We start from the raw sequence: 21,976 nt of genomic DNA on the forward strand, positions 1-21,976 counted from the left end.
CAGTGGTGGCAGGCTCCACAGGGTCCACGCCTGCGGCAGGGAGGCACAGCCCAGTCCCCTGCTCGCAGGCATCCATCTGACCATGAGGCCGGGGCTGCCAGGCGACGGGTGGGAAGTGCACACTCTCGCCTGTCAGTGGGCGTGGCACAAACAACCAGGATGTGTAGACGATGCCGCAGGCACAGCAACGCCCTCCCTGGGCCTGGGCACTGAGTGCGCTGGGCTCCAGCGAGGGAGCCAGGCCTGGTGGTCACGCCGAGAAAGAGAACCAGAGCCAGGCAATTGGCGTGAGCGGAGCCGGCACTGACCAGCTGGGGACAGCCATCAACGGGCGTGAGCGGAGCCGGCACTGACCGGCTGGGGACAGCCATCAATGGGCGTGAGCGGAGCCGGCACTGACCGGCTGGGGACAGCCAGGCAATGGGCGTGAGGGGAGCCGGCACTGACCGGCTGGGAGAGCCCTGTGTGCTCCATCAGGGGCTGCCAGGGGCCAGGACGCGAGGCGCCGGGGTGGCGGGCGGCACCTCTGCGCGTGCAGTCAGGCACGGGCAGAGGCTCAGAGAGTGCAGGACGGCTGAGCAAGGCCAGCAGTGCCCTTCCCCTCGCGCTCCCATGTTGAGTAAAACGTGTTACAGTGGAATCCGGGGCAAGACGGCCCCTCCTTATAAACAGGCGGTGCTGGCTCTGCGGACCCAAGGCCAGGGACATGGTGAAGGAGACGAGCAGGCGGGGAGCACAGCTCGCGGGTGCACTCTCAGAGCGAGCCCACTTCTGTCTCAGTGACGCAGCCCCAGACATTTTTAGGATTACAAGGGCACACACCACTTGCCTCTTCGAGGCAAAAGGGGGCTCTAGAGGATAGCGGCCGCCTTCAGGAAGTGTGCGGCGGCTCTCACAGAGGACACCCTGGGCGCCAGGGCAGCCCACAGGTGGCGACGTGGACGTGGACGCTGTTCCCTGCCCCCGGCCCCGCGCCCGCACCTGGTGGGGGTTCCAGTCGCTGTCGAAGATGATCACAGTGTCCGCCGACTGCAGGTTGAGCCCCAGGCCCCCGGCGCGGGTGCTGAGCAGGAAGATGAAGTACTCGGAGCCGGGCTCATTGAAGGTCTTCAGCAGCATGCCCCGGTCCTCCGCCTTGGTGGTTCCTGCCGGCACAGGACCACAGCTCAGCAGGCAGGAGAGACACACAGCCCCGGCTACACCCGCTCTGTGTGGGCCACCAGCGAGTGCCCACCTCCTTCCCCCAGGGCAGGAGAGACACACAGCCCTGGCGACGCCCTCTCCGTGTGGCCACCAGCGGGTGCCCACCTCCTTACCCCAGGGCAGGGAGAGACACACAGCCCCGGCTATGCCCTTTCTGTGGGCCACCAGTGGGTGCCCCCCTCCTTCCCCCAGGGCAGGAGAGACACACAGCCCCGGCTACGCCCTCTCTGTGTGGGCCACCAGCAGGTGCCCACCTCCTTCCCCCAGGGCAGGAGAGACACACAGCCCCGGCTACGCCCTGTGGGCCACCAGTGGGTGCCCACCTCCTTCCCCCAGGGCAGGAGAGAGACACAGCCCCGGCTACGCCCTCTCTGTGGGCCACCAGTGGGTGCCCACCTCCTTCCCCCAGGGCAGGAGAGACACACAGCCCCAGCTACGCCCTCTCCATGTGGCCACCAGCGGGTGCCCACCTCCTTCCCCCAGGCCCTGGCTGACACCATGTAACACAGAGAACTAAAGGAAGGGCTGCAGCACAGGCCACGGCCGCCATCGGCCTGATACCTCCTGTGGCACCAGCTTAGGTGCCAACACCACTGTCCCCCAAGACACAGGAGGGCCCCTGGGGCGGGCAGACAGTGACAGAGGACTGCACTGCAGGCCAGGGGCTGGCAGATTCCACCACATCACGGAGAGAAGCCTTTTGAGCAGGACTGGGGAGCCATTTCAGTGCGAGGGCCATTTGCACACACATCACTCGCGGGCCACACAAAATGAGCAGCTGGAAAGTCAGCCTGCGTGAATGTGCTGAATTTCAAGTCCTGCCTGCGGTGGCCCTGGCAGGGCCAGACCGAACGATCTCACAGGCCGCAGAGCCAGGATCCCAGGAGCCTTACAGGGGACTCTCGTCCCAGGGCGAGGAGGGCAGCGCAGGCAGAGGAGCCAGTGAGGGCCCCTACGGGAGGGGCTGCAATGCTGAGAGGAAGAGCAATGCCATCCTGGCCTGCAGGCCCACCCCTCCCCAGCCCCTCCCACTCGCCCCACAATCACCGAGCTCCCCCCACCTCCCTGGCTCTTTGAACAGACCTTCAGTGCCTGTGGCCACGACCCCCAGGCACTCCAGGTGCAGGCTGAGCCCTCAGCCTCCCGGAGCGCGCGGGGAGAACACTGGGCCAGGAGGGGTGCCTTGGCTGAGGGGGTGTGGTTTCAGCTTAAGGAGCAGGAGCCCCAGGAGGACAGACACGTGCTCTGTGCAGGTGGCCCTGCAGCGAGTCCCAGGAAGGGCTGAGAGCTGGGCGCACACACGGGGCACACTCTTGGTGGGCGCCTGCGGAGGTGGGCGGCCTGGCCAGCCCAGCCCATGAAATAACGCCACTGCCCACACAAGACACAGCACAGCGAGCAGAGGGAGCCGGGAGGTCTGGGCTTCCTCGGCCTTGCTGGTCCCCGCAGGTCCCAAGCTCCGTCTCTGGGTCACCTCACTTAACCCCTCTGGCTGACACAGGGTGGGGAATGCACTCCATAGCCTTCCTGACCGGCGTGGTGCTGACCACATGGCCCAGGTGCCCACTGGGCCCCTCACCAGGCCTCCTACCCAAAGTCCCGTGTGCTCAGGCCATAGGGCCAGAAACACGCACTGATTTGTCCTGTGAAGGGACACGGCACATGGGGCTAGGCGACAGCAAGTGCAGGGCTGACTCCAGCTCCCGGGCTGGCCTGAGGCAGGGCCACGGCCCCCCCGGCTGCTGTAAAGACCACAGAGGTGGGCACACGGCTCAGAGCCCCAGACCACAGCAGGAAAGAGGGCAGGGCGGCCTCTGCTGCGCTCCCTGAGCAGGTGCGGGGGGCTGGGAAGGCAGCTGCAGGGTCAGGCCACGATGGAGGATTGTGGGCGCCTGCTGCAGGTCGAGCTGCACTTGGGACACCTGCCTCGCACACCACAGTGCCAGAGTTCAAGTCCCAGCTCGGCTCCTGGGCCGCTTCCCACTAACACACAACGGGGGAGAGCTGGACTCAGTTCCCAGCTTTGGCCTGGCCCAGACTCAGCTGTGATGGGCATCTGGAGAGCGAACCAGCGATGACAGCTCCTAGGCTGTGTCTGCCTCTCAAATAAAAAAGGGCGTGTGTGTGTGTGTGTGGGAAGCCCCTCCCACGTGACCTGCACCCCTGGGCACAGCTGTGCCGGAGCAAGTGCACCCCACCCCGGGGTCTCCGTCCTGAGTGTACCCATGCATCTGGGCCCATGGCGCCTGGCCTGCAGGCCTGCCTGCCGCTGCGCTCGGCCCCGCCCAGCCCCGGGCCGCACCGTCGAGCCTGAGGTACTTGAAGCCGCGGTAGGCGAAGTAGTCCTCCATGATGGTCATGAGGGACGTCATCTGGCAGAAGAGCAGCACCTTATGGCTGGTGGCGCGCAGCTTCGGGAGGATCCTGTCCAGCAGCTCGAACTTCCCCGAGGCGCGGTACAGGTCCAGCCTGGCACGCGGGGAAGACACGGTGAGCGACCGACGGCCCCAGCGCCCAGCAGCCTGTCTGCCCAAAGGGCACAGGGCAGCTTCCTCGGCCCAAGTAAACAAGGTCAGGCCACCAGGGGCCGAGGGCACACCGCCAGGGCGACCACACACGTGGCACCCGCCCTGACACCTCTAGGGACACCAGGGGAAGCAAGGCGGGACAGCAGCTGTCTACACCCCGGGAAGGCGGGCCCAGTCTGCCTTGTCCTCGGAGCAGCCCAGGCGCGAAGGTGCACACCTGGTGCGTGCCACAACTTGCCAGCCTGGGGGCCCGGGGCCCCCGGCCCCTCTCAGTCACTGCGGCCCAGCAGCCCTGGCTCACAGATCCGGAAGCTGAGGCGGGCAGAGGGGCCAGGACCGAGTGGGAAGTGGGGTCTTGTGATGCCCTGTGGTGCGGGGAACACATCCAGGGACAGCCCTGCCCCGTGTGAGGTGACGATGGCTTTAGGTAGGACGTTTCGAGGGGCAGGTATCTGGAGCCACACCCACATGGGAGTGCCTGAGTCCAAGCCCAGGCCCTACTCCCGATCCCAGCTCCCCACGCACCCCACCCTGGGAGGCAGCAGCGATGGCTCAAGAGGCCGGGTCCCTGCCGCCCACAAAGACCAGGATGGAGTTTCCGGTCTTTACCTGGCCAAGCCCCAGGTGTTGTGCGTGCTTGGAAAATAAACCAACAGATGGGAAATCTGGCTCTCTGGCTTTAAAAATAAATTTAAATAAAATGGCCGGCGCCGCAGCTCACTAGGCTAATCCTCCGCCTAGCGGCGCCGGCACACCAGGTTCTAGTCCCGGTCGGGGCGCCGGATTCTGTCCCGGTTGCCCCTCTTCCAGGCCAGCTCTCTGCTGTGGCCAGGGAGTGCAGTGGAGGATGGCCCAAGTGCTTGGGCCCTGCACCCCATGGGAGACCAGGAAAAGCACCTGGCTCCTGCCATAGGATCAGCGCGGTGCGCCGCCCGCAACGCGCTGGCCGCGGCGGCCATTGGAGGGTGAACCAACGGCAAAGGAAGACCTTTCTCTCTGTCTCTCTCACTGTCCACTCTGCCTGTCCAAAAAAAAAAAAAAAAAATTTAAATAAAATGTTTTGAGGCCAGTGTTGTGGCACAGAGGGTTAAGCCACCACCTGCCAGGCTGGCATCCCTGTTGGGGACTGGTCCAGCTCCCTGCTGTGGCCTGGGAAAGCAGGGAAGGTGGCTCAAGCGCCCGGGCCCCTGCCCCCGCGTGGGAGACCTGGGTGGAGCTCCTGGCTCCTGGCTTCAGCCTGGCTCTGCCCTGTCCTTTGTGGATATTTGAGGAGGAAACCAGTGGGTGGAAGACATTTCTCTCTCTGTTTAACTCTGCCATTCAAAGAAACACATCTTTTTTTTTTGGGGGGGGGGGGGGACAGAGTTAGATGGAGAGAGAGAGAGAGAGAGAGAGAGAAAGAAAGGTCTTCCTTCCATTGGTTCACCCCCCAAATGGCCGCTACGGCTGGCACACACTGCGCTGATCCGAAGCCAGGAACCAGGTGCTTCCTCCTGGTCTCCCATGGGGTGCAGGGTCCAAGCACTTGGGCCATCCTCCACTGCACTCCCACAGTGGGCCACAGCAGAGAGCTGGCCTGGAAGAGGAGCAACCGGGACAGAATCCAGGACTAGAACCCGGGGTGCCGGCGCCGCAGGCGGAGGATTAGCCTAGTGAGCCGTGGCGCCAGCCAATAAATACATCTTTTAAAAAATTATCTTAAAGAAGGCTGTTTTCAGCAAAGCTGTCTACATTGGTGAACTTGCAGAGACACGAGCCACATCCCATCCCCAGGGCTGACAGAAGGCTGGGCCGCACACCACCCAAGACGCTGAGAAAAACCCTGCCATGGGTGAATGGGTGCCTGTGCCAGCGCCAGCACCCAGGCTCAGAGCAGTGGAGAGGGCTGCCCAGGGTCACGGGGCTGGGAGGGGCAGAGCGGTGGAGCTGGCTGCCCAGGGTCACAGGGCTGGGAGGGGCGGAGCAGTGGAGCTGGCTGCCCAGGGTCACGGGGCTGGGAGGGGCAGAGGCAGGGACCCGCCTCCGGGGGCAGGCAGAGGGTCTCATTCCCTTCCATGGGTTCTTTAACTGAAGTCAGGCACAGGCAACAGCCGTGGAGCCACAGCAGCTGGAGGGAAGCCCCACCCCGGGGACACCTGCCCACGCCGCCCAGCGGGGGACGCCTCTCACCCTTGGACGATGCCGCCGGTAAACCCCAAGTGCTCAGAAAAGGATTCCTGCAACACGAGGAGAGACGGTCAGTGCCGGCAGGGCCCAGCCCTGGAGCCAGAACCCAGTGCCCTCACCCGCCCTCTCGGCTCCGCCGCGTGGCGCCGATGCCACGCACAGCCGCTCCGGCCCTCAACACCCTTCCTCACGCCCCTCCATGAAGGAGAGGAAGTCACACGCTCACCCTCGGCACCCAGGGGAGCACACGGGACAGGGCGCGCCCACAACCTCCACAGTGGGCAAAACAGAACCCCAGGGCGGGCAGCGGGGGTCTGGAACACCCCCAGGCGTGGCCGTGAAAGCGAGGCGTGTGCCTGCTTTTCAGAGACCAAGTCACTCTCAGGTTGTGCCGCCCACTCCTCACTACAGAGGGAGGCTGCTCTGAGCGCCCCACACGGCAAAGCCAGACCGCCAGGGCCAGGCCGGGGGCTCAGCTTCCACTGTGCACTTCCCCGCGCTCGTGGTGCCAGGCCGCTTGCCGGGCTCGCCCACGGGGCCGCTTGCCGGGCTCACCCACGGGGTCGCCCACGGGGCCGCCCACGGGGCTGCTTGCAGGGCTCGCCCACGGGGTCGCCCACGGGGCCGCTTGCCGGGCTCACCCACGGGGCCGCTTGCTGGGCTCGCCCACGGGGCCGCTTGCCGGGCTCGCCCACGGGGTCGCCCACGGGGCCGCTTGCCGGGCTCGCCCACGGGGTCGCCCACGGGGCCGCACGGGAAGCGCTCACCTCGATGTGCTGGAACATGTACGGGTGGTTGCAGATCTTCCTCAGCTGCATGATGGTGTTCATCAGGGTCTTGGTGCCGCCTTTGCCCTGGGGGCAGAGCACAGGGTCGCAAGTGGGGTCCTGCCCCGGGCAGACGAGGGTGGAGGTAGCACGGCCAGGGCAGGTGCAGGGCGGGAGAAGGGCCGTGGGGAAGCTCCCGGGGAGGGGCGGCTGTGGCATAGCCGTCAGAGCCAGGAAGGTCTGGGGAGCACACAGAGCCCCAGGGCCCCTGCAGGGTGGTGGGGGCTGGGGTGCCCGGGGACAGCAGTGCGACTGGAGAGGCACTGAGGTGGGTCACACACTCTGTGACGCCGGCTCTCCCCAGTCCCTGGTGGACTGCAGCCAGGTGAGCCGGATGCCCGAGAGGACGGCGGTGGGGGGACCCTGGGCAGCCCAGGACACTGGGTCACCTGCGGCTGCTGTGGCCCGGATAAGGGCCTGCGTGAAACCTCTGTGGGAGGGGGTGCTGAGGCAGGGCCGAGGCTGTGGCTCTGGGCACAGAACGGAGGGGACAGTGCAACCCCTGGGAGGGTAATTTCGGTCTGGATGAGGGCAACTGAGACGAGCAGAGCCTGAAACCCCAAAAGCAGGCCCAGAAGACAGCCCACCTAGGCCACGCCCCCTGCAGCCTACCGTCATTAGCGAGGGTGGGGCGGGGCTGTGAATGTTGGGGCAGCTCTTCCCTAGCTGGGAAGGTGGGCTCTCTAGCACATTCCAGCCCTGCTGGGTTGCAACAGGGCCCCACACCACTGACTGAAGAGCCCCTGAGACGGGCATTGCGCTGCTGTAACCATGGCTACCCGCGTGCCCTGGGGCCCAGGGCCAGGCTGCACCCACCCCTGAGGGCACCGGGAGGGGAGGGCGGCCTGGGGCCCACCTTCTTGTCCTTCTCGGAGCCGTCGGTCAGCAGCACGCCCTTGGCCTGCATGTGGCGGTAGAGGACCCGCTGCAGGGCAGACATGTCGCACTTGATGACGTACTCCACCTGCAGGGAAAGGTGCTGCTCAGGGGGGCGCCTGCAGTCCGGGCCCAGCCCCCCAGGGGACGGGCTCAGGTTGGCGCACACGGGGCTGGTGGCAAGGAGGGAACCACCAGGGACAAGGGGAGACTTGGGCCCCGGGAGAGGCTCAGAGGCAGAGATACATGGGGACGCTGGGCCAGAAAGCACGGGGCCCCCTTCCAGGGAAACAACGGGCAAGGATGACCACAGGCTGACTGTGCTAGGGGCCTGCGAGCCACCGGCCGCCGAGGGGACCAGGACGCCAGAATCTAACCCCAAGGCCACCGCAGCCACGGCCTCTGGCCCTGCTTCCAAGTGAGGCTGAGGGCCACTCCACACACACCTGCCTGGGGCCTCACAGGCCCAGCGGGGGTACCCCGCCCCCAGCTGGAGCCACCTGGCCAGGACCTGGCCGCGGGGAGCTCGGCTCCAGTCCTTACCTTCTCGGGCAGCTGGGCCTCCACCTCCTTCTTGAGCCGCCGCAGCAGGAAGGGCCGCAGCACCTTGTGCAGGCGGCGGATGATGAGGATGGTCTCCTCCTCGTTCAGGTCCACCTGGAGCCCCGAGACACAGAACCCAACGTCACCGCCACGGCGGGGAGACGGGCCCCAGCAGGGAGCAGCGACAGGGCGGCGGGGACCTGGTGCCCTCACGGCCCTAACCTCTCAGGGGCTTGCCAGGGCCTTGCTCCGGGAAACAGCAAGCACCTGAAGGGCCTGGTGTCCTCCGAGGAATTCCACGGACACGGAATGTAAGGGCGCGGCGCGCCTGCAGCACATGTCCCGGCTGAAGCCGCCGGCACGGCAGGGCCCCGAGCGCAAGCGGCTGCACTGTCTGCGGAGGCCCCCCACCTGCAGCACCAGGCCTGGCCGCCACTGAGTACAGGAAACCCTGCCGCGTGGCTCAGGGACTACTTTCTGAAGTTACATTTCGGGCCGGTGCCGGGGTGTAGCGCCACCTGTTGTGCCAGCCACCCGGCTGCTCCACTTCCGATCCAGCTCTCTGCCGTGGCCTAGGAAAGCAGCAGAAGGTGGCCCAAGTGCTTGGGCCCCTGCACCCGCATGGGAGACCCGGATGGAGCTCCTGGCGGCCATTTGGGGAGTGGGCCAGGGAATGGAAGATCATGGTCTCTCTGAAACTCTGCCTTTCAAATCAATCAATCAATCTTATGGCCACAACAGCTAAGGCTGGGTTAGGCTGACACCAGGAACTCCATCCGGGTCTCATAAGTGAGCCACCCCTGCTGCCTCCCAGGCCCATTAGCAGGGAGTGGGGTCAGAAGCAGAGCACCTGGCACTCTGCTATGGGTGCTGGTGTCGGGGAAAAGAAGCCAAAGCAGGCCCGGCCTGCCCCTTCGGCCCATGGCTCTGGAGACTGGGACCCTGGGGTAGGGAACCAAGGGCTCCTGACTGCCCTACCCCCGAGGGAGGGGCTCTGCCGCGGGTGCCGGGAGTGTGGCACCCGTGTCCTCAAGGTTTCCCTGTGCCGCGTCCATCTGGGGAGTGCTCACAGGGGGACAAAGCCCCCTCCGCAGCTCCGCCCACACCTGCACGGCAGCCCACGGCCTGACGGCACAAGGGGCTGCGGACACGGCGCTGGGTGGCTCGGGGAGGGTCATCAACAAGGAGACCCGGCCCAACAGCTGCTCCGACAGGACCCCCACGGCCACCTGGGCACTCTACGACAGACGCCGATCCTGAGGCTCCTTAGCTGAGACCCGGGGTGGGCCCACGGCACGCCGGAGCCTCCCCTGCCCGCACGGCACCCGCGGGGCCGCAGCCCGCCCGCCCACCTTCTCGCCCGTCATGGCGAAGGGCGCGTTGAACCACTGCTCGAAGGTGCTGCAGCTCTTGAAGATGGTGGGCAGCAGGAAGTTGAGCAGCGCCCAGAGCTCGGGCAGCTTGTTCTGCAGCGGCGTGCCCGTGAGCAGCAGCCGCCGCGGCGCCACGTAGTGCGTGTTCAGCACCTGCGTCAGCTTGCAGTGGTGGTTCTTCATGCGGTGGCCTTCGTCCACGATCATGTACTTCCAGCGGATCTGCGGGCCCAAGAGCAGCGGTCAGAGAGGGGCAGGCGCAGGGCCAGCATCGGCCAGGACAGCCCTGGGGACAAGGGCTCGTCGGGGAGAGCGCAGGCGCCTCGTCACCCTGCCCCGGCCGCCCCGGCCTGTACACAGCACACGGATGGCAGACAGGCCGGGGACGCGCCCCAGCGCACAGAGCGAGATGGAGAAGCACTCCAGTTTCCCAAAACACCAAGTGTGCTGGCACACAGCAGCAGCGGGGGCAGCGACGGGGCAACTGCTGAGCAGTGAGCGGCCGCACGTCTGAAGCCGGTGGACACGCTCCCGGGCAGGTTTCAGGGTGAACTCTGGGGGGTGGGGCTGCCCGCGAGAGCCTGCTGGGGGGCACTTAGCAGACACCCAGGGTGCCAGTCCACAGGGGAGCCTCGGTCTAAGTCTCCACATGACCGGCACAGGGACACCATGAAGCCTAATGGGGAAGCCAACAGCAGGCTCCAGGCACAGCAGGAGCAATGTGCCCATGAGCCGCAGCCGCCGCGGGCCACGCAGTGCGTGCTGAGCCCCTGCGTCAGCAGGCGGGCGCAGCAGCCGCCTCTCATGGGGCGGGGTGGGTGTCTGTGTTCACCGGAGCCACAAGACAACCTGGGGTTCTGGGAGTCTCGCTGTGGGGTTTGGGTCAGGCACGGCTTTGCACCAAATCAACATCAGGCTGGGGCAGAGCCCGCGCCCTGGCCACCCAGCTCCCTGGACCAGTTTCGTCCTCTGTCAGCTCTAAGACGCCCAGGCAGCCCCTGACGTCATCGCCGCTGCGTGCTGAGGGGCAGTGACGCACGCAGACCTCCCCAACACAAAGGCACTGGCCGTGCCCTCAACCTCTACACAAACAGGAAGGGAGGTGTTCTTTGGTTGTTAATTTGAGAGGCACAGAGAGAGAAACAGAGACTTTCCTTCCACTGGTTCACTCCCCAGATGCCTGCAACGGTGGGGGCTGTGCCAAGACACAGCCAGGATCCAGAAACTCAACCCAGGTCTCCCACGCGGCTGCAGGGACCCTGCTACTCGGGCCTCCCTGGCTGCCACCCACAGTGCCCATTAGCATGAAGCTGGTTCTCTTTGACCACCAGGCCAAACACTTGCTCCTGGAAAAGCAGCGTTGTGCAGGCACAGGGCCGTGAGATTTCTCTCTGCCAGCAGACACTGGAGAACGCTCCCTCCAGCGGCTCAGGGCCCCAGCCCTCAGCCGACCCCTGACGCCGAATGCCACCCTCTGCTCTGAGGCAGGGGAGGTACAGGCCTCGGGGAGGGAAGGCCGAGGCCACCAGGAATGAGGGAGCCGAGGCTGGCTCTGGCCCGGCACCCTGGGACGTCGCAGGCAGGCACGGTGGTGGCAGGGCTATGTGGCCAGAAGCCCCAATAAGGGAGACGGCAGAAACATCCGGCCTCTCCCACCGCTGGTGCCGGGACAACCGGGCATCCACACGCAGCAGAACAAACCCGACCGCCTCCCTACAGACAAGCATCGACTCGAAGTGCATCAGAGACTCCGACCTGAGACCCGAGACTCCCGAAGTCCTAGAAGCAAGCAGGGGAAAGCCTCAGGACCCGGGTCTGGCAAAGATTGCCCTGGAAACGGCCCCAGAAGCACAGGCGACAAAAGCTGAGGTTGACAAGTGGATCTCGTCCAGCTAGAAACAGCGGGGAGTGCACGGACGGCCGACACTCCGGGAGACGACACGCGAGAGCCGTTCTCCTCCCAGAAGGGCTCAGCTCCGGGACACGTGAGGAGCTCACACCGCAAATACAAAACACACACGGCGCGGAGGGGTAAGCGGCGGCCCGCAGCACTGGCATCCCATGTAGGTGACAGTTCAAGTCCCAGCTGCTCTACCTCTGATCCAGCTCCCTCTCGATGCGCCTGGGGAAGCAGAAGACGGCCCCAGTCCCTGGGCCCCTGCACCCACGTGGGAGACCCAGAAGGAGCTGCTGGTGTCAGCCTGGCACAGCCCTGGCCACTGCGGCTACTTGCAGAGTGACCCAGCAGATCTCTCTCTCTAAGTCTGCCTTTCAAATACATAAATCTTTAAAAAGACAATGCTCGCCACCACTCAACGGGAAAGCGCACGCCCCGAGACGGGTGGAGAAGGGCGGCAGGGCAGCGCGGAGGCTCCAGACAGTCAGAACAAGAGCGTGATGGCCCCAGCACGGCCGCGCTGGGCGACAGAGCAAAGGCCCCGGAGCCCGCGTTCACCACACAGACGGCCGCTCTCACGGCAGCCAGGCAGAACCGCTCGAGGCGTCCGTCACCAGCAGAGAACGCGGTACACCATCAGCACATACAGGGCATTCAGCCACGGGAGAGGGCATCCCGCCACCAGGCACAGCAAGACAGCAGCACACGGGCTCAGGTGTGTGCGGCAGCTGGAGCCGACCTCCAAGAACAGAGCACCATGGGGCGACAAGTGCCCGGAGAGGGTGCGGGCGGAGGGACAGAGCGCAGGGGCTCACGGGTGCTGGGATGCATGTGACCTCAGGACAACTGGGCGTCCTGCACCACAGCACGGTGCCGCGAAGGCAGGGCAGCCAGCGCCACGTTCCCGACACAGGAGCGCTCCATGTCTGGGTGATGGATTTGCCAGTGACCCTGACCTGACCATGAGACGTGGATGAGGGACCTTCAGAAACTTTCTGGGAAAAAAATGAATTAAAAGATTTCAATTTTAGAGCAAAAATAATTTTCTGAAGCCCAGACATGGATTTTTCACAGTATTTCTATGGGTTTTTTTCAAGATTTATTTGAAAGGCAGAGTTATGGGGGCAGGGGGAAGACAGATCTTCCACCTGCTGGTTTATTCTCCAAATGGCTGCAAAGACCAGGGCAGGGCCCGGTCAGAGCCAGGAGCCTCGCACTCCACTTGGCCACGCGAGTGGCAGGGCCCCACGCCCTTGGGTCACCTTCCGTCGCCCTCCCAGGGGTGAGCAGGGAGCTGGATGAGGAGCAGGGAAGCTTAGTCCACCGTGGCACGAGGCGCGCGTTCCTGAAGTCTGGGAAGACTGCTTGCATGTGTGGGTTTCACGTTATTTTTGCACCAGAATAGACTTATCTTTAATTCTACTTTTGATGAATTATCTAAAGAAATATGTTTACTTCAGAGGCACAGAGACAGAGACCTCCTGTCTACTGATGCAATCACCATGTGCCACCGGCAGCTCCAGCCAGGTCCCCCACGTGGGGGGCAGGGAGCCCAGCACCTGAGCCGCGCAGGGAGCTGGGCCTGGAACCCAGGTGCAGCGTCACGAACCCGTGTGCTGTCCACACCCATGTGCGCTGTCCACACCCGCGTGCGCTGTCCACACCCGCGTGCGCTGTCCACACCCGCGTGCACTGTCCACACCCGCGTGCACTGTCCACACCCGCGTGCGCTGCACCGCCCCCCGCGGGCCCTGTCCACACCCGCGTGCGCTGTCCACATCCACGTGCGCTGTCCACACCCGCGGGCACTGTCCACACCCGCGTGCGCTGTCCACACCCACGTGTGCTGTCCACACCCATGTGCGCTGTCCACACCCGTGTGCGCTGTCCACACCCGCGTGCACTGTCCACACCCGCGTGCGCTGTCCACACCCGCGTGCGCTGTCCACACCCGCGTGCGCTGTCCACACCCACAGCACCCGTGTGCGCTGTCCACACCCGCGTGCGCTGTCCACACCCGCGTGCGCTGCACCGCCCCCCGCGGGCCCTGTCCACACCCGCGTGCGCTGTCCACACCCGCGTGCGCTGTCCACACCCGCGTGCGCTGCACCGCCCCCCGCAGGCCCCGGGCTACCTTGGCGAGGATGTGCTTGTCCTTGATGATGTACTCATACGTCGTCAGCAGGACATTGAACTTGCCGCTTCGGAGCTGGGGGACGAAAGCTCGCCTCGCCGCCGGAGAGCCCTGCCGGGAACGGGACACACATGCCTCAGCCTGGGCCCCCGGGCGGCCAGGGGACAAAGGAGGGGCACACGGGGCTCATCGCCCCAGAGGTGACGGGACCGGGGCTGGGCAGGGCTGCATGGCCCGTCCTGAACCAGGATATCCACAGCACCAACTGCAGGGAGGAGGAAGGGCAGGGCCTGCAGCAGGGCCACCGCTGGCCACAGGCCTGGGGCGATCAGCTGCCCTGTTTCTCTATCTCAAAGCCCCAGACGGAGGCTGGGACCAACCCTCGATGCCCCACCAGGATCACTCTGGCCTCCTCCCCAATCCCCAGCAAACGTGACTGTGCCCTCTCCAGGCTCACGGGGCCCAAGGCAACACCTGCAGCCAGAGCCAGGGCACCCCACACCCACCCGGCGCTCCCCGCTCTCTGGGGCCCTCCTGCCTGACCCCAGAGGGGTGTGAGGAGCCTGCATGGGCCCCTGGCACGCTCAGGACCACCTCACACAGGAACAGGTCTGTAGCCAAGCCCAGGGTGGGACAGCGGACCCCCCCCCCACCGCGGGCCACAGCTGAGTGCGTGTTCAGCGTCTGGCGCCTCCTGCTAGTCCCCAAACCCGCCCAGCTGCGACCTACCTTGTAGGACACCTTCACCACGGAGGGAGCCCACTTGTCAAATTCGTACGCCCAGTTTGACAGAGTCCTGAGGGGACAGGAAAGGGACAGTCAGGTTCCAGTCTGCGCCTGGACAGCTCGCTGCTCAGAGCCGGGCTGTCAGGGGAGTGAGGTCGCATGGCCGCGGCCCCTAGACCTGGTGGGAAACAGGGCATGCCCGAATGCAGCTGCAAGAGGGAAGGGGGTGGGCGACTGAGGGAGGGGTGATTCGGTGCCAAGGGCACAAGGGGGCAGGTCCTGGGAGGAGGGCCCGGTGGCTGCAGGTCTAAGAGCCCGAGAGGCAGTGTCCACTCTTGGTTCTCCCAGCTCCTCGGAGTGTGATGCTGAGGCCCCCTTCAACTCAGCCAACCAGGTAAGCACAGTTCAGCGAACGAGACAGACGCTCCGATCGCTGGGGGCATCGCTGGGGAAGGCTCTTGAGGGCAGACTTGGCTGCCTTACATTACTGCTGCCCTTGAGAACCTGGATGAAATGACTGAGACGCTGCAGCCATCCTGCTACCACGAGGCAGGGAGGCTGTGGGCGGGTCATCTGCTAAGAAAGCAGAAAGCAGCCCAGGTCCCTGCTAGGCTGACCCAGCTGAGCTCTGCGCTGCCCCTCAAGGTCAGCGAGACGTGCCTGGGGCAGCGGCTGAGGCCCAGCTTCCACGAAGGAGCTGCTGGGGGATGGCCAGGACGCCGAGAGGCGCTGAGGAGTCCTGAGCTGCGGGGAGGACGCGGCGGGCGGGCTCGGGCACAGCAGTTGGGGTGCCACCGGGGACGCCGCACCACACCAGAGTGCCTGGCTGCGCTTCTCAGCTCGCAGCCACTGGGCACCCTGAGTGGCAGCAGGTGCCGGCCGTGTGGTGCCACCCACGCGGGAGCTTGGGTGTGGCCCAGCCCTGGCTGTTGTGGGCACCAGGAGAGTGAACCAGTGGGCGGACCATGTCTGCCTCTTTGTCTTTAAAATACTTTAATATACGGAGCCAGGACAAGCAGCTCAAAGTAGAAAGCATCAAGCCCCAGAGGGTAGGCCTGGACCGTGGGATGGCTGAACGCTGAAACCTTCCCCCGGGCACGGGGAGCCATGGCGCCCAGAGACAACACTGGACAAAGTGGGCGCCGCCTGCAGGGAGGCGGGGCGCGGGCTGCGGGCTGACCCGCGCACACACACCCTCACTTGGGGGGACAACCTGAGCCGAACACTGCACTCTAGCAAAGTCTGAAACAACCACCCACACACACTGGGGAAGGCCCTGCGCTGCGGGTGCCGAGAGGGAGCCCAGGCGCACGCTCACACAGCCCAGTCGTGACACACGCATGGCCTGCAAGAAATGACGTCCCTGCCGTCACGGGCGCCTGGGCTGAGGAGCCCCTGTCTACAATGCTTGGGACTCAGGGTCCCGGAGATGGGGCCATGGAGCACCTGCACACAGGCGACTTGCTGCGCTGGGGGCAGGACCCAGGGCTGCACGTGAACTTCATCGAGGACTTGTAGGCACCCCGCAGGGCAGCCGGGAGGCAGCTGTGTGCGGGATTCCGCACATCTGCTTGGACTTCCACCTGCGACCCCTCCAGGACAGGTGTGGAGTTTCCCACCGTGGCATCAGGTCGGTGCTCAGCAAGTTTGGAATCGTGTAGCATTTCAGGTTTTCGAATTAAGATCGTGAACCCTCTAAACGGCTCCCTCTCTAGTACGGGGTGCTGGGGCTCCCCGGACAAGCGGCTGATTCCAGGGCAGAGGCAGGACACAGCGGACAAAGCCGGAGCAGGCGTGCCCAGAACCCCCGGACTCTGAGGGCCCATGGAAGGCCCGGGGGGCGCAGCTCCGGCAGCTGTGGGGCTTGGAGCTGGCAGGACTGGGCAGCCAAACACACTGGTGCCCCCTGCGGGTGGAGCAGGGGCCTACGGCAGAAAGGCAGCTTCTGGGACAGGGGGGACCCTTCGGGGAGAACTGGAGACGAGCAGAGCCCTGCACCCGCTCTGGGCGCAGGGACTTCTAACTCCTGGCATAGGGGCGGCTTTGGCACGCAGGGTAAGACGCTGCCTGCGATGCCTGCCTCTCACGTTGAAGAGACGGGGTTCCAGTCTTGACCACTACCACGCATGACATGAGTGAGTTCCACGTTCCAGGCACTTGGAGACTGAACCAGGGCATGGAACACACCTCTGTGTCTTTCAAAGTACATGTGCTAATGAATTAAAAGGGGCAGGGGCAGCACTGTGGCGTAGCAGGTTGAGCTGCTGCCCGCGACACCGGCATCCCACATGGGCATCACTGCTGCATTTCTGATCCAGCTCCTCGCTAATGACCTGGGACAGCAATGGAAGATGGCCCAAGTGCTTCAGCCCCCACATCCGCATGGGCGACCCAGTGAAGCTCCTGGCTTCTGGCTTTGGCCTGCAGTGACTCAATGGACAGCAGATTTCCCTCTCTGGGGGGCAGCACTGTGCCACAGTGAGTAGAGCCACTGCCTGTGGTGCTGGCATTCCATACTGGCGCTGGTTTGAGTCCTGTATCTGACCCCTGCTGATGCACCTGGGAAAGCAGCAGAAGATGGCCTGAGTGCTTGGGCCCCTGCACCCCCGTGGGAGACCCAAAAGCTTCTGGCTCCCGGCTTCAATTGGCCCAGCTCTGGCTCTTGCAGCAACCTGGGGAGTGAACCAGTGGATGGAAGACCTCTCTCTCTGTATCTCCCTCTCTCTAACTCCACCTTTCAAATGAAAAATAAATCCTCAAAAATAAACAAAAAAACCTCAGTCACTATATCTTTCAAATAAATATATAAATCTTCCAGCGGGCGGGGGCGGGGGTGGCTTTGTGGCAGAGATTAAGCCTCCGCCCGCAGCTCAGCATCATTCGTGGGTGCTGCTTTGAATCCTGGCTCCTCCACTTCCAATCCAAATCCTGCTACTGTGCTTGGGGAAGCACAAGATGACCCAAGAGCCTGGGCCCCTGTCACCCATGTGGGAGACCTGGATGAAGCTCCTGGCTCCTGGCTACCGCAGCCACGTGCGGAGTGAACCAGGGGTGGACACCCGCTCTCTCCCTCCCTCCCTTTCTGTAACTCTGGCTTTCTGACAGATGTCTTTAAATAAAACATTAAATGAAACTGCAAGGCAAGGCGACGACAGGCGAGATGGGGGAGGGATCCACTGAAGGACCCCCAGGCCCAGGGTGCGACAGCTGGGGCAGCAAAGCGACGCTCCCGTCTGCGTGCGTGCCCACGCTGACATAAATAACCCAACAGACAAGCAAACAAGGCGGGTGGGGACAGCCCTCCCCAGCAGTGGAGTCCCAGGTAAGACGTGAGGACCACAGCCCAGGCAGGCGTGCACTTGGCTCCTCCCACGGAGCACACAATCCAGGCAAAACTAGGCTGAGAGACGCTGGAGTGACGGGAGAGCGGGGAAGGGGGAGGAGGAAGAGGAGACGGGGACTCCCCTGGTGACACGGGCCCCACAGCACACCAGCTACCTGCAGAGGGAGGTCCCTCAGGTGTGGCAGGGCGGGCCAGCACGCACCAGGCGGCTGCGAGCAGAGCTCCCCGCCCTGCTGAGCGCCCCCACCCCACCTCTCCCGCCTCCTGCTGCATGGCACCAAGGAGGGGAAGCTCCCGGGCAGCATACACAGTCCCAGACACGGACCGTCTGCAGATGCCCAGAGGAGCCTGCCAGACACGGCGGCCTGGGGCACTGTCAGGCCTGGCTGCCCAGGCAGTGCAGGAAATAGCCACTTGCGGGAAAATGGACAAGATCTGTAAAAGGTCGGCCAGCACTGCAGCTCACTGGGCTAATCCTCTGCCTGCGGCACCAGCACCCCAGGTTCTAGTCCTGGTCGGGGCGCCGGATTCTGTCCCAGTTGTTCCTCTTCCAGGCCAGCTCTCTGCTGTGGCCAGGGAAGGCAGTGGAGGATGGCCCAAGTGCTTGGGCCCTGCACCCGCTTGGGAGACCAGGAGGAAGCACCTGGCTCCTGGCTTTGGATTGGCGCAGCACCAGCTGTAGCGGCCATTTGGGGAGTGAACCAACGGAAGGAAGACCTTTCTCTCTGTCTCTCTCATTGTCTAACTCTGCCTGTCCAAAAAAAAAAAATTGTAAAAGGTCTCTGGCTTGTTAATGGTGTTAAATCACTTCTTGGTTTCTGTAACGCCATGGGTGATATAAGACAGGGGTAGCTGGGGGCTAGCGCAGTGGCAGAGTGGGCTAAGCTTCTGCCTGCGGCGCCAGTTTGAGTCCTGGATGCTCCTCTTCCAATCCAGCCCCCCGCTGATGGCCTGGAAAAGCAGCGGAAAATGGCCCAAGCGCTTGGGCTCCCGCACCCGTGTGGGAGACCTGCAAGAAGCTGTTGGCTTTACATTGGCCCAGCTCTGGCTACTGAGGCCATCTGGGGAGTGAACCAGTGGATAGAAGACCTCTCAGTCTCTCCCTCTCCCTGTAACTCTGCCTCTCCACTAAGTTAAAAATCTTAAAAAAAAAAAAAAAAAAAAAAAAAAAAAAAGACAGGGGAGTTGGAAGAGGGTACACGCAGCCCTCCAACACCTGGAGCATTTTTTGTCTAGAACCACCCAGAAACACAATAAGTAAATGGGAGCTGGCGCTGGCACAGCCGAGTCGCCTGGCCTGGCAGATGGTCAGCAGCCATCTACCCAGGAGCGTCAGCGGCGGCACCAGGGCCACCAGGGCCCGCAGGGCAGCCTCTACACGCGGAGCAGACTTGACACTCTGGAGGCCCGGGGGACGGAAGCGGCTGGGGCAGGCGGGGTGGGAAGGGAGCAGCAGCCGCGAGGGTCTGGTGAGAGGTGGCGAGGCTACAGGGGGCGCTGTGGCTCTCACGCTTGGACTCCAGGCAGCCTGTCCGCCTTCCCCTCCCCCTCCCACCATCAGGAAAGAAGGGGCCTGGGAGAAAGCGGCTTCTCCATGGCAAATTCAGCCGAGTTCAGGCCCGGCCACAGGATAGGCAGACGCCAGGGCTGCAGGCTCACGGGCTCCTGGCTGAGGTCTGACGGGGGCTGGGGACCGTGCTCCAGTGCTCCTCACAGGCCTGGCCAATGGGAGCCAACGCCAGGCCAGTCGTGAGTCTTGTGACATCGACATTCGGACTGAGCCAGGGCCACGTGAGCTGGACCACGGGCTTCTGGGAAAGCCTGTGGCAGGGAAATGTCTTTATGTCAGATGCTAAGCTAGGCCAGGAGAGCCAGGAGGCAGTGAGGATGCCTCCTCGGGACACTGAGGTTGTCACACCGCCATGCCTGGTGGACGGGCTGTGTGCCAAGCTGAGCCATGGCTGGCAAAACGCCAGGGCACTGGCAAGGTCCCATGCAGGAGGGCCTGGTACGAGCACCTGCCCAGGCAGCCGCAAACGCCTCCCCGTTCTTCCAGAGGGAGGCACTTGTCTCCGGCCAAGCCCACGGGCACAACTCCTCGGCTGTGGAGCTGAAGAGGCTGCCAAGGACACACCGCAAAGAGCTGCCCGGGGGAACGACGGACAAGCGCCCCGCCAGAGGCTGGAATGGGCTGAAGGTCCCCAGCAACCAGGAAGTGACCACTGAAACAAGGCCGGCAGGTCAGGCACTTGGCCGAGCGGTTCAGACGCCGTGTCCTGTGTCAGAGCGCTGGGCTGGGACTGGGTTCCAAGCCCAGCTGCTGACTCCACCCGCTCGCCGATGCTGCCCTGGGAGGTAACAGCAATGGCCCAACTGGTTTGGCTCCTGCCACCCACACAGGGGACCTGGATTGAGTCCCCAGCTCCAGGCTTTGGTCTGGCCTAGCTGTTGAGGGCATTTCTGGATTGAACCAGTGGACGGGAGATCAATCTCTGTCCATCTCTCTGCTTTTCAAAAAGCAAGGGGAGGGGGCGCCTGAGCTGTGGCGCGGCAGGTGAAGCTGCCTCCTTGTGATGTCCAGGTCCACCGGAACGCCACGCTCCCACTGCAGCTACGCCACTTCTGCCCCGGCTGCTTGCGACACGCCTGGGACGCCAGGGGAAGACGGCCAAGTACTTGGTCCTTGCCACCCACATGGGAGACCCAGAGGGAGCTCCTGGCTCTGGTCTGGCCCAGCCTTGGCTGTTGTAGGTATCTGGGAGTGAACCAGTGGATGTGGGAGATCTCTCTCTCTCTCTCTCTCTCTCTCTCTCTGTCAAGCAAATAGATGGATAAAAGATTTTGTCGGGGCCCGCGCTGTGGCGTATTAGGTTGATCCTCCCCCTGCCATACCAGCATCCCATATGGGTGCTGGTTTGAGTCCCAGCTGCTCTTCTTCCGATCCAGCTCTCTGGTGTGGACAGGAAAGCAGTGGAGGATGGCCCAAGGGCTTGACCCTACACCCATGTGGGAGACCTGGAAGAAGCTCCTGGCTCCTGGCTCCAGATCAGGCCAGCTCCAGCCCAGCTCCTGCCGTTGTGGCCATTTAGGGGAGTGAACCAGTATATGGAACACCCCATTCTCTCTCTGTGACTCTGCCCGCAAATAAATAATCTTTCAAAAAAAAGGTTTTGCCTTTCCCTCTCTGTCACTCTTTCAAATAAGCGCTGGCTGAGACGCGGCGTGTGAGGGTGAGGGTGAGAGTGAGGGCAAGGGTGAGGGTGAGGAGGGGCCTGCGCTGGGTGGTGAGGGTGAGAGTGAGGGTGAGGGCGAGGGCGAGGGTGAGGAGGGGCCTGCGCTGGCTGGTGAGGGTGAGAGTGAGGGTGAGGGCGAGGGCGAGGGCGAGGGCGAGGGTGAGGGTGAGGGTGAGGGTGAGGGCGAGGGCCAGGGCCAGGGCGAGGGTGAGGAGGGGCCTGCGCTGGCTGGTGAGGGTGAGGGTGAGGGCGAGGGCGAGGGTGAGGGTGAGGGCGAGGGCGAGGGCGAGGGCGAGGGCGAGGGCGAGGGCGAGGGTGAGGGTGAGGGTGAGGGCGAGGGCCAGGGCGAGGGCCAGGGCGAGGGTGAGGAGGGGCCTGCGCTGGCTGGCGAGGGTGAGGGCGAGGGCGAGGGCGAGGGCGAGGGTGAGGGTGAGGGCGAGGGCGAGGGCGAGGGCGAGGGTGAGGGTGAGGAGGGGCCTGCGCTGGCTGGTGAGGGTGAGAGTGAGGGTGAGGGCGAGGGTGAGGAGGGGCCTGCACTGGCTGGTGAGGGTGAGGGTGAGGGTGAGGGTGAGGAGGGGCCTGTGCTGGCTGGTGAGGGTGAGGGTGAGGGCGAGGGTGAGGGCGAGGGCGAGGGTGAGGAGGGGCCTGCGCTGGCTGGTGAGGGTGAGAGTGAGGGTGAGGGCGAGGGCGAGGGCGAGGGTGAGGGTGAGGGTGAGGGTGAGGGCGAGGGCGAGGGCCAGGGCGAGGGTGAGGAGGGGCCTGCGCTGGCTGGTGAGGGTGAGAGTGAGGGTGAGGGCGAGGGCGAGGGTGAGGGTGAGGGCGAGGGCGAGGGTGAGGGTGAGAGTGAGGGTGAGGGCGAGGGCGAGGGCGAGGGCGAGGAGGGGCCTGCGCTGGCTGGTGAGGGTGAGGGTGAGGGTGAGGGTGAGGAGGGGCCTGCGCTGGCTGGTGAGGGTAAGGGTGAGGGTGAGGGTGAGGGTGAGGGTGAGGAGGGGCCTGCGCTGGCTGGTGAGGGTGAGAGTGAGGGTGAGGGCGAGGGCGAGGGCGAGGGCGAGGGCGAGGGCGAGGGCGAGGGCGAGGCGAGGGCGAGGGCGAGGAGGGGCCTGCGCTGGCTGGTGAGGGTGAGGGTG

The 21,976-nt window shown here is 64.4% G+C and overlaps 1 protein-coding gene across 13 annotated transcripts in view; it reads right to left on the reverse strand.

Annotated features, from left to right (window-relative positions):
* Nucleotides 1-21,976, reverse strand: part of SMARCA4 (SWI/SNF related BAF chromatin remodeling complex subunit ATPase 4) — a 109,959-nt gene that overhangs the window by 18,352 nt on the left and 69,631 nt on the right. For all 13 annotated transcript variants that reach the window (XM_070059122.1, XM_070059119.1, XM_070059115.1 and 10 more), the window contains exons 17-25: nucleotides 14,277-14,343; nucleotides 13,548-13,658; nucleotides 9,496-9,738; nucleotides 8,144-8,257; nucleotides 7,581-7,688; nucleotides 6,665-6,751; nucleotides 5,901-5,947; nucleotides 3,506-3,672; nucleotides 982-1,145 (exon numbers count right to left, since the gene is read on the reverse strand). In XM_070059122.1, the coding sequence (XP_069915223.1) occupies nucleotides 982-1,145; nucleotides 3,506-3,672; nucleotides 5,901-5,947; nucleotides 6,665-6,751; nucleotides 7,581-7,688; nucleotides 8,144-8,257; nucleotides 9,496-9,738; nucleotides 13,548-13,658; nucleotides 14,277-14,343 (1,108 nt within the window). The remainder of the gene's footprint in view (nucleotides 1-981; nucleotides 1,146-3,505; nucleotides 3,673-5,900; nucleotides 5,948-6,664; nucleotides 6,752-7,580; nucleotides 7,689-8,143; nucleotides 8,258-9,495; nucleotides 9,739-13,547; nucleotides 13,659-14,276; nucleotides 14,344-21,976) is intronic.

The sequence above is a fragment of the Oryctolagus cuniculus genome, chromosome 16, assembly GCF_964237555.1.
Source record: "Oryctolagus cuniculus chromosome 16, mOryCun1.1, whole genome shotgun sequence".
Taxonomy (NCBI): domain Eukaryota; kingdom Metazoa; phylum Chordata; class Mammalia; order Lagomorpha; family Leporidae; genus Oryctolagus; species Oryctolagus cuniculus.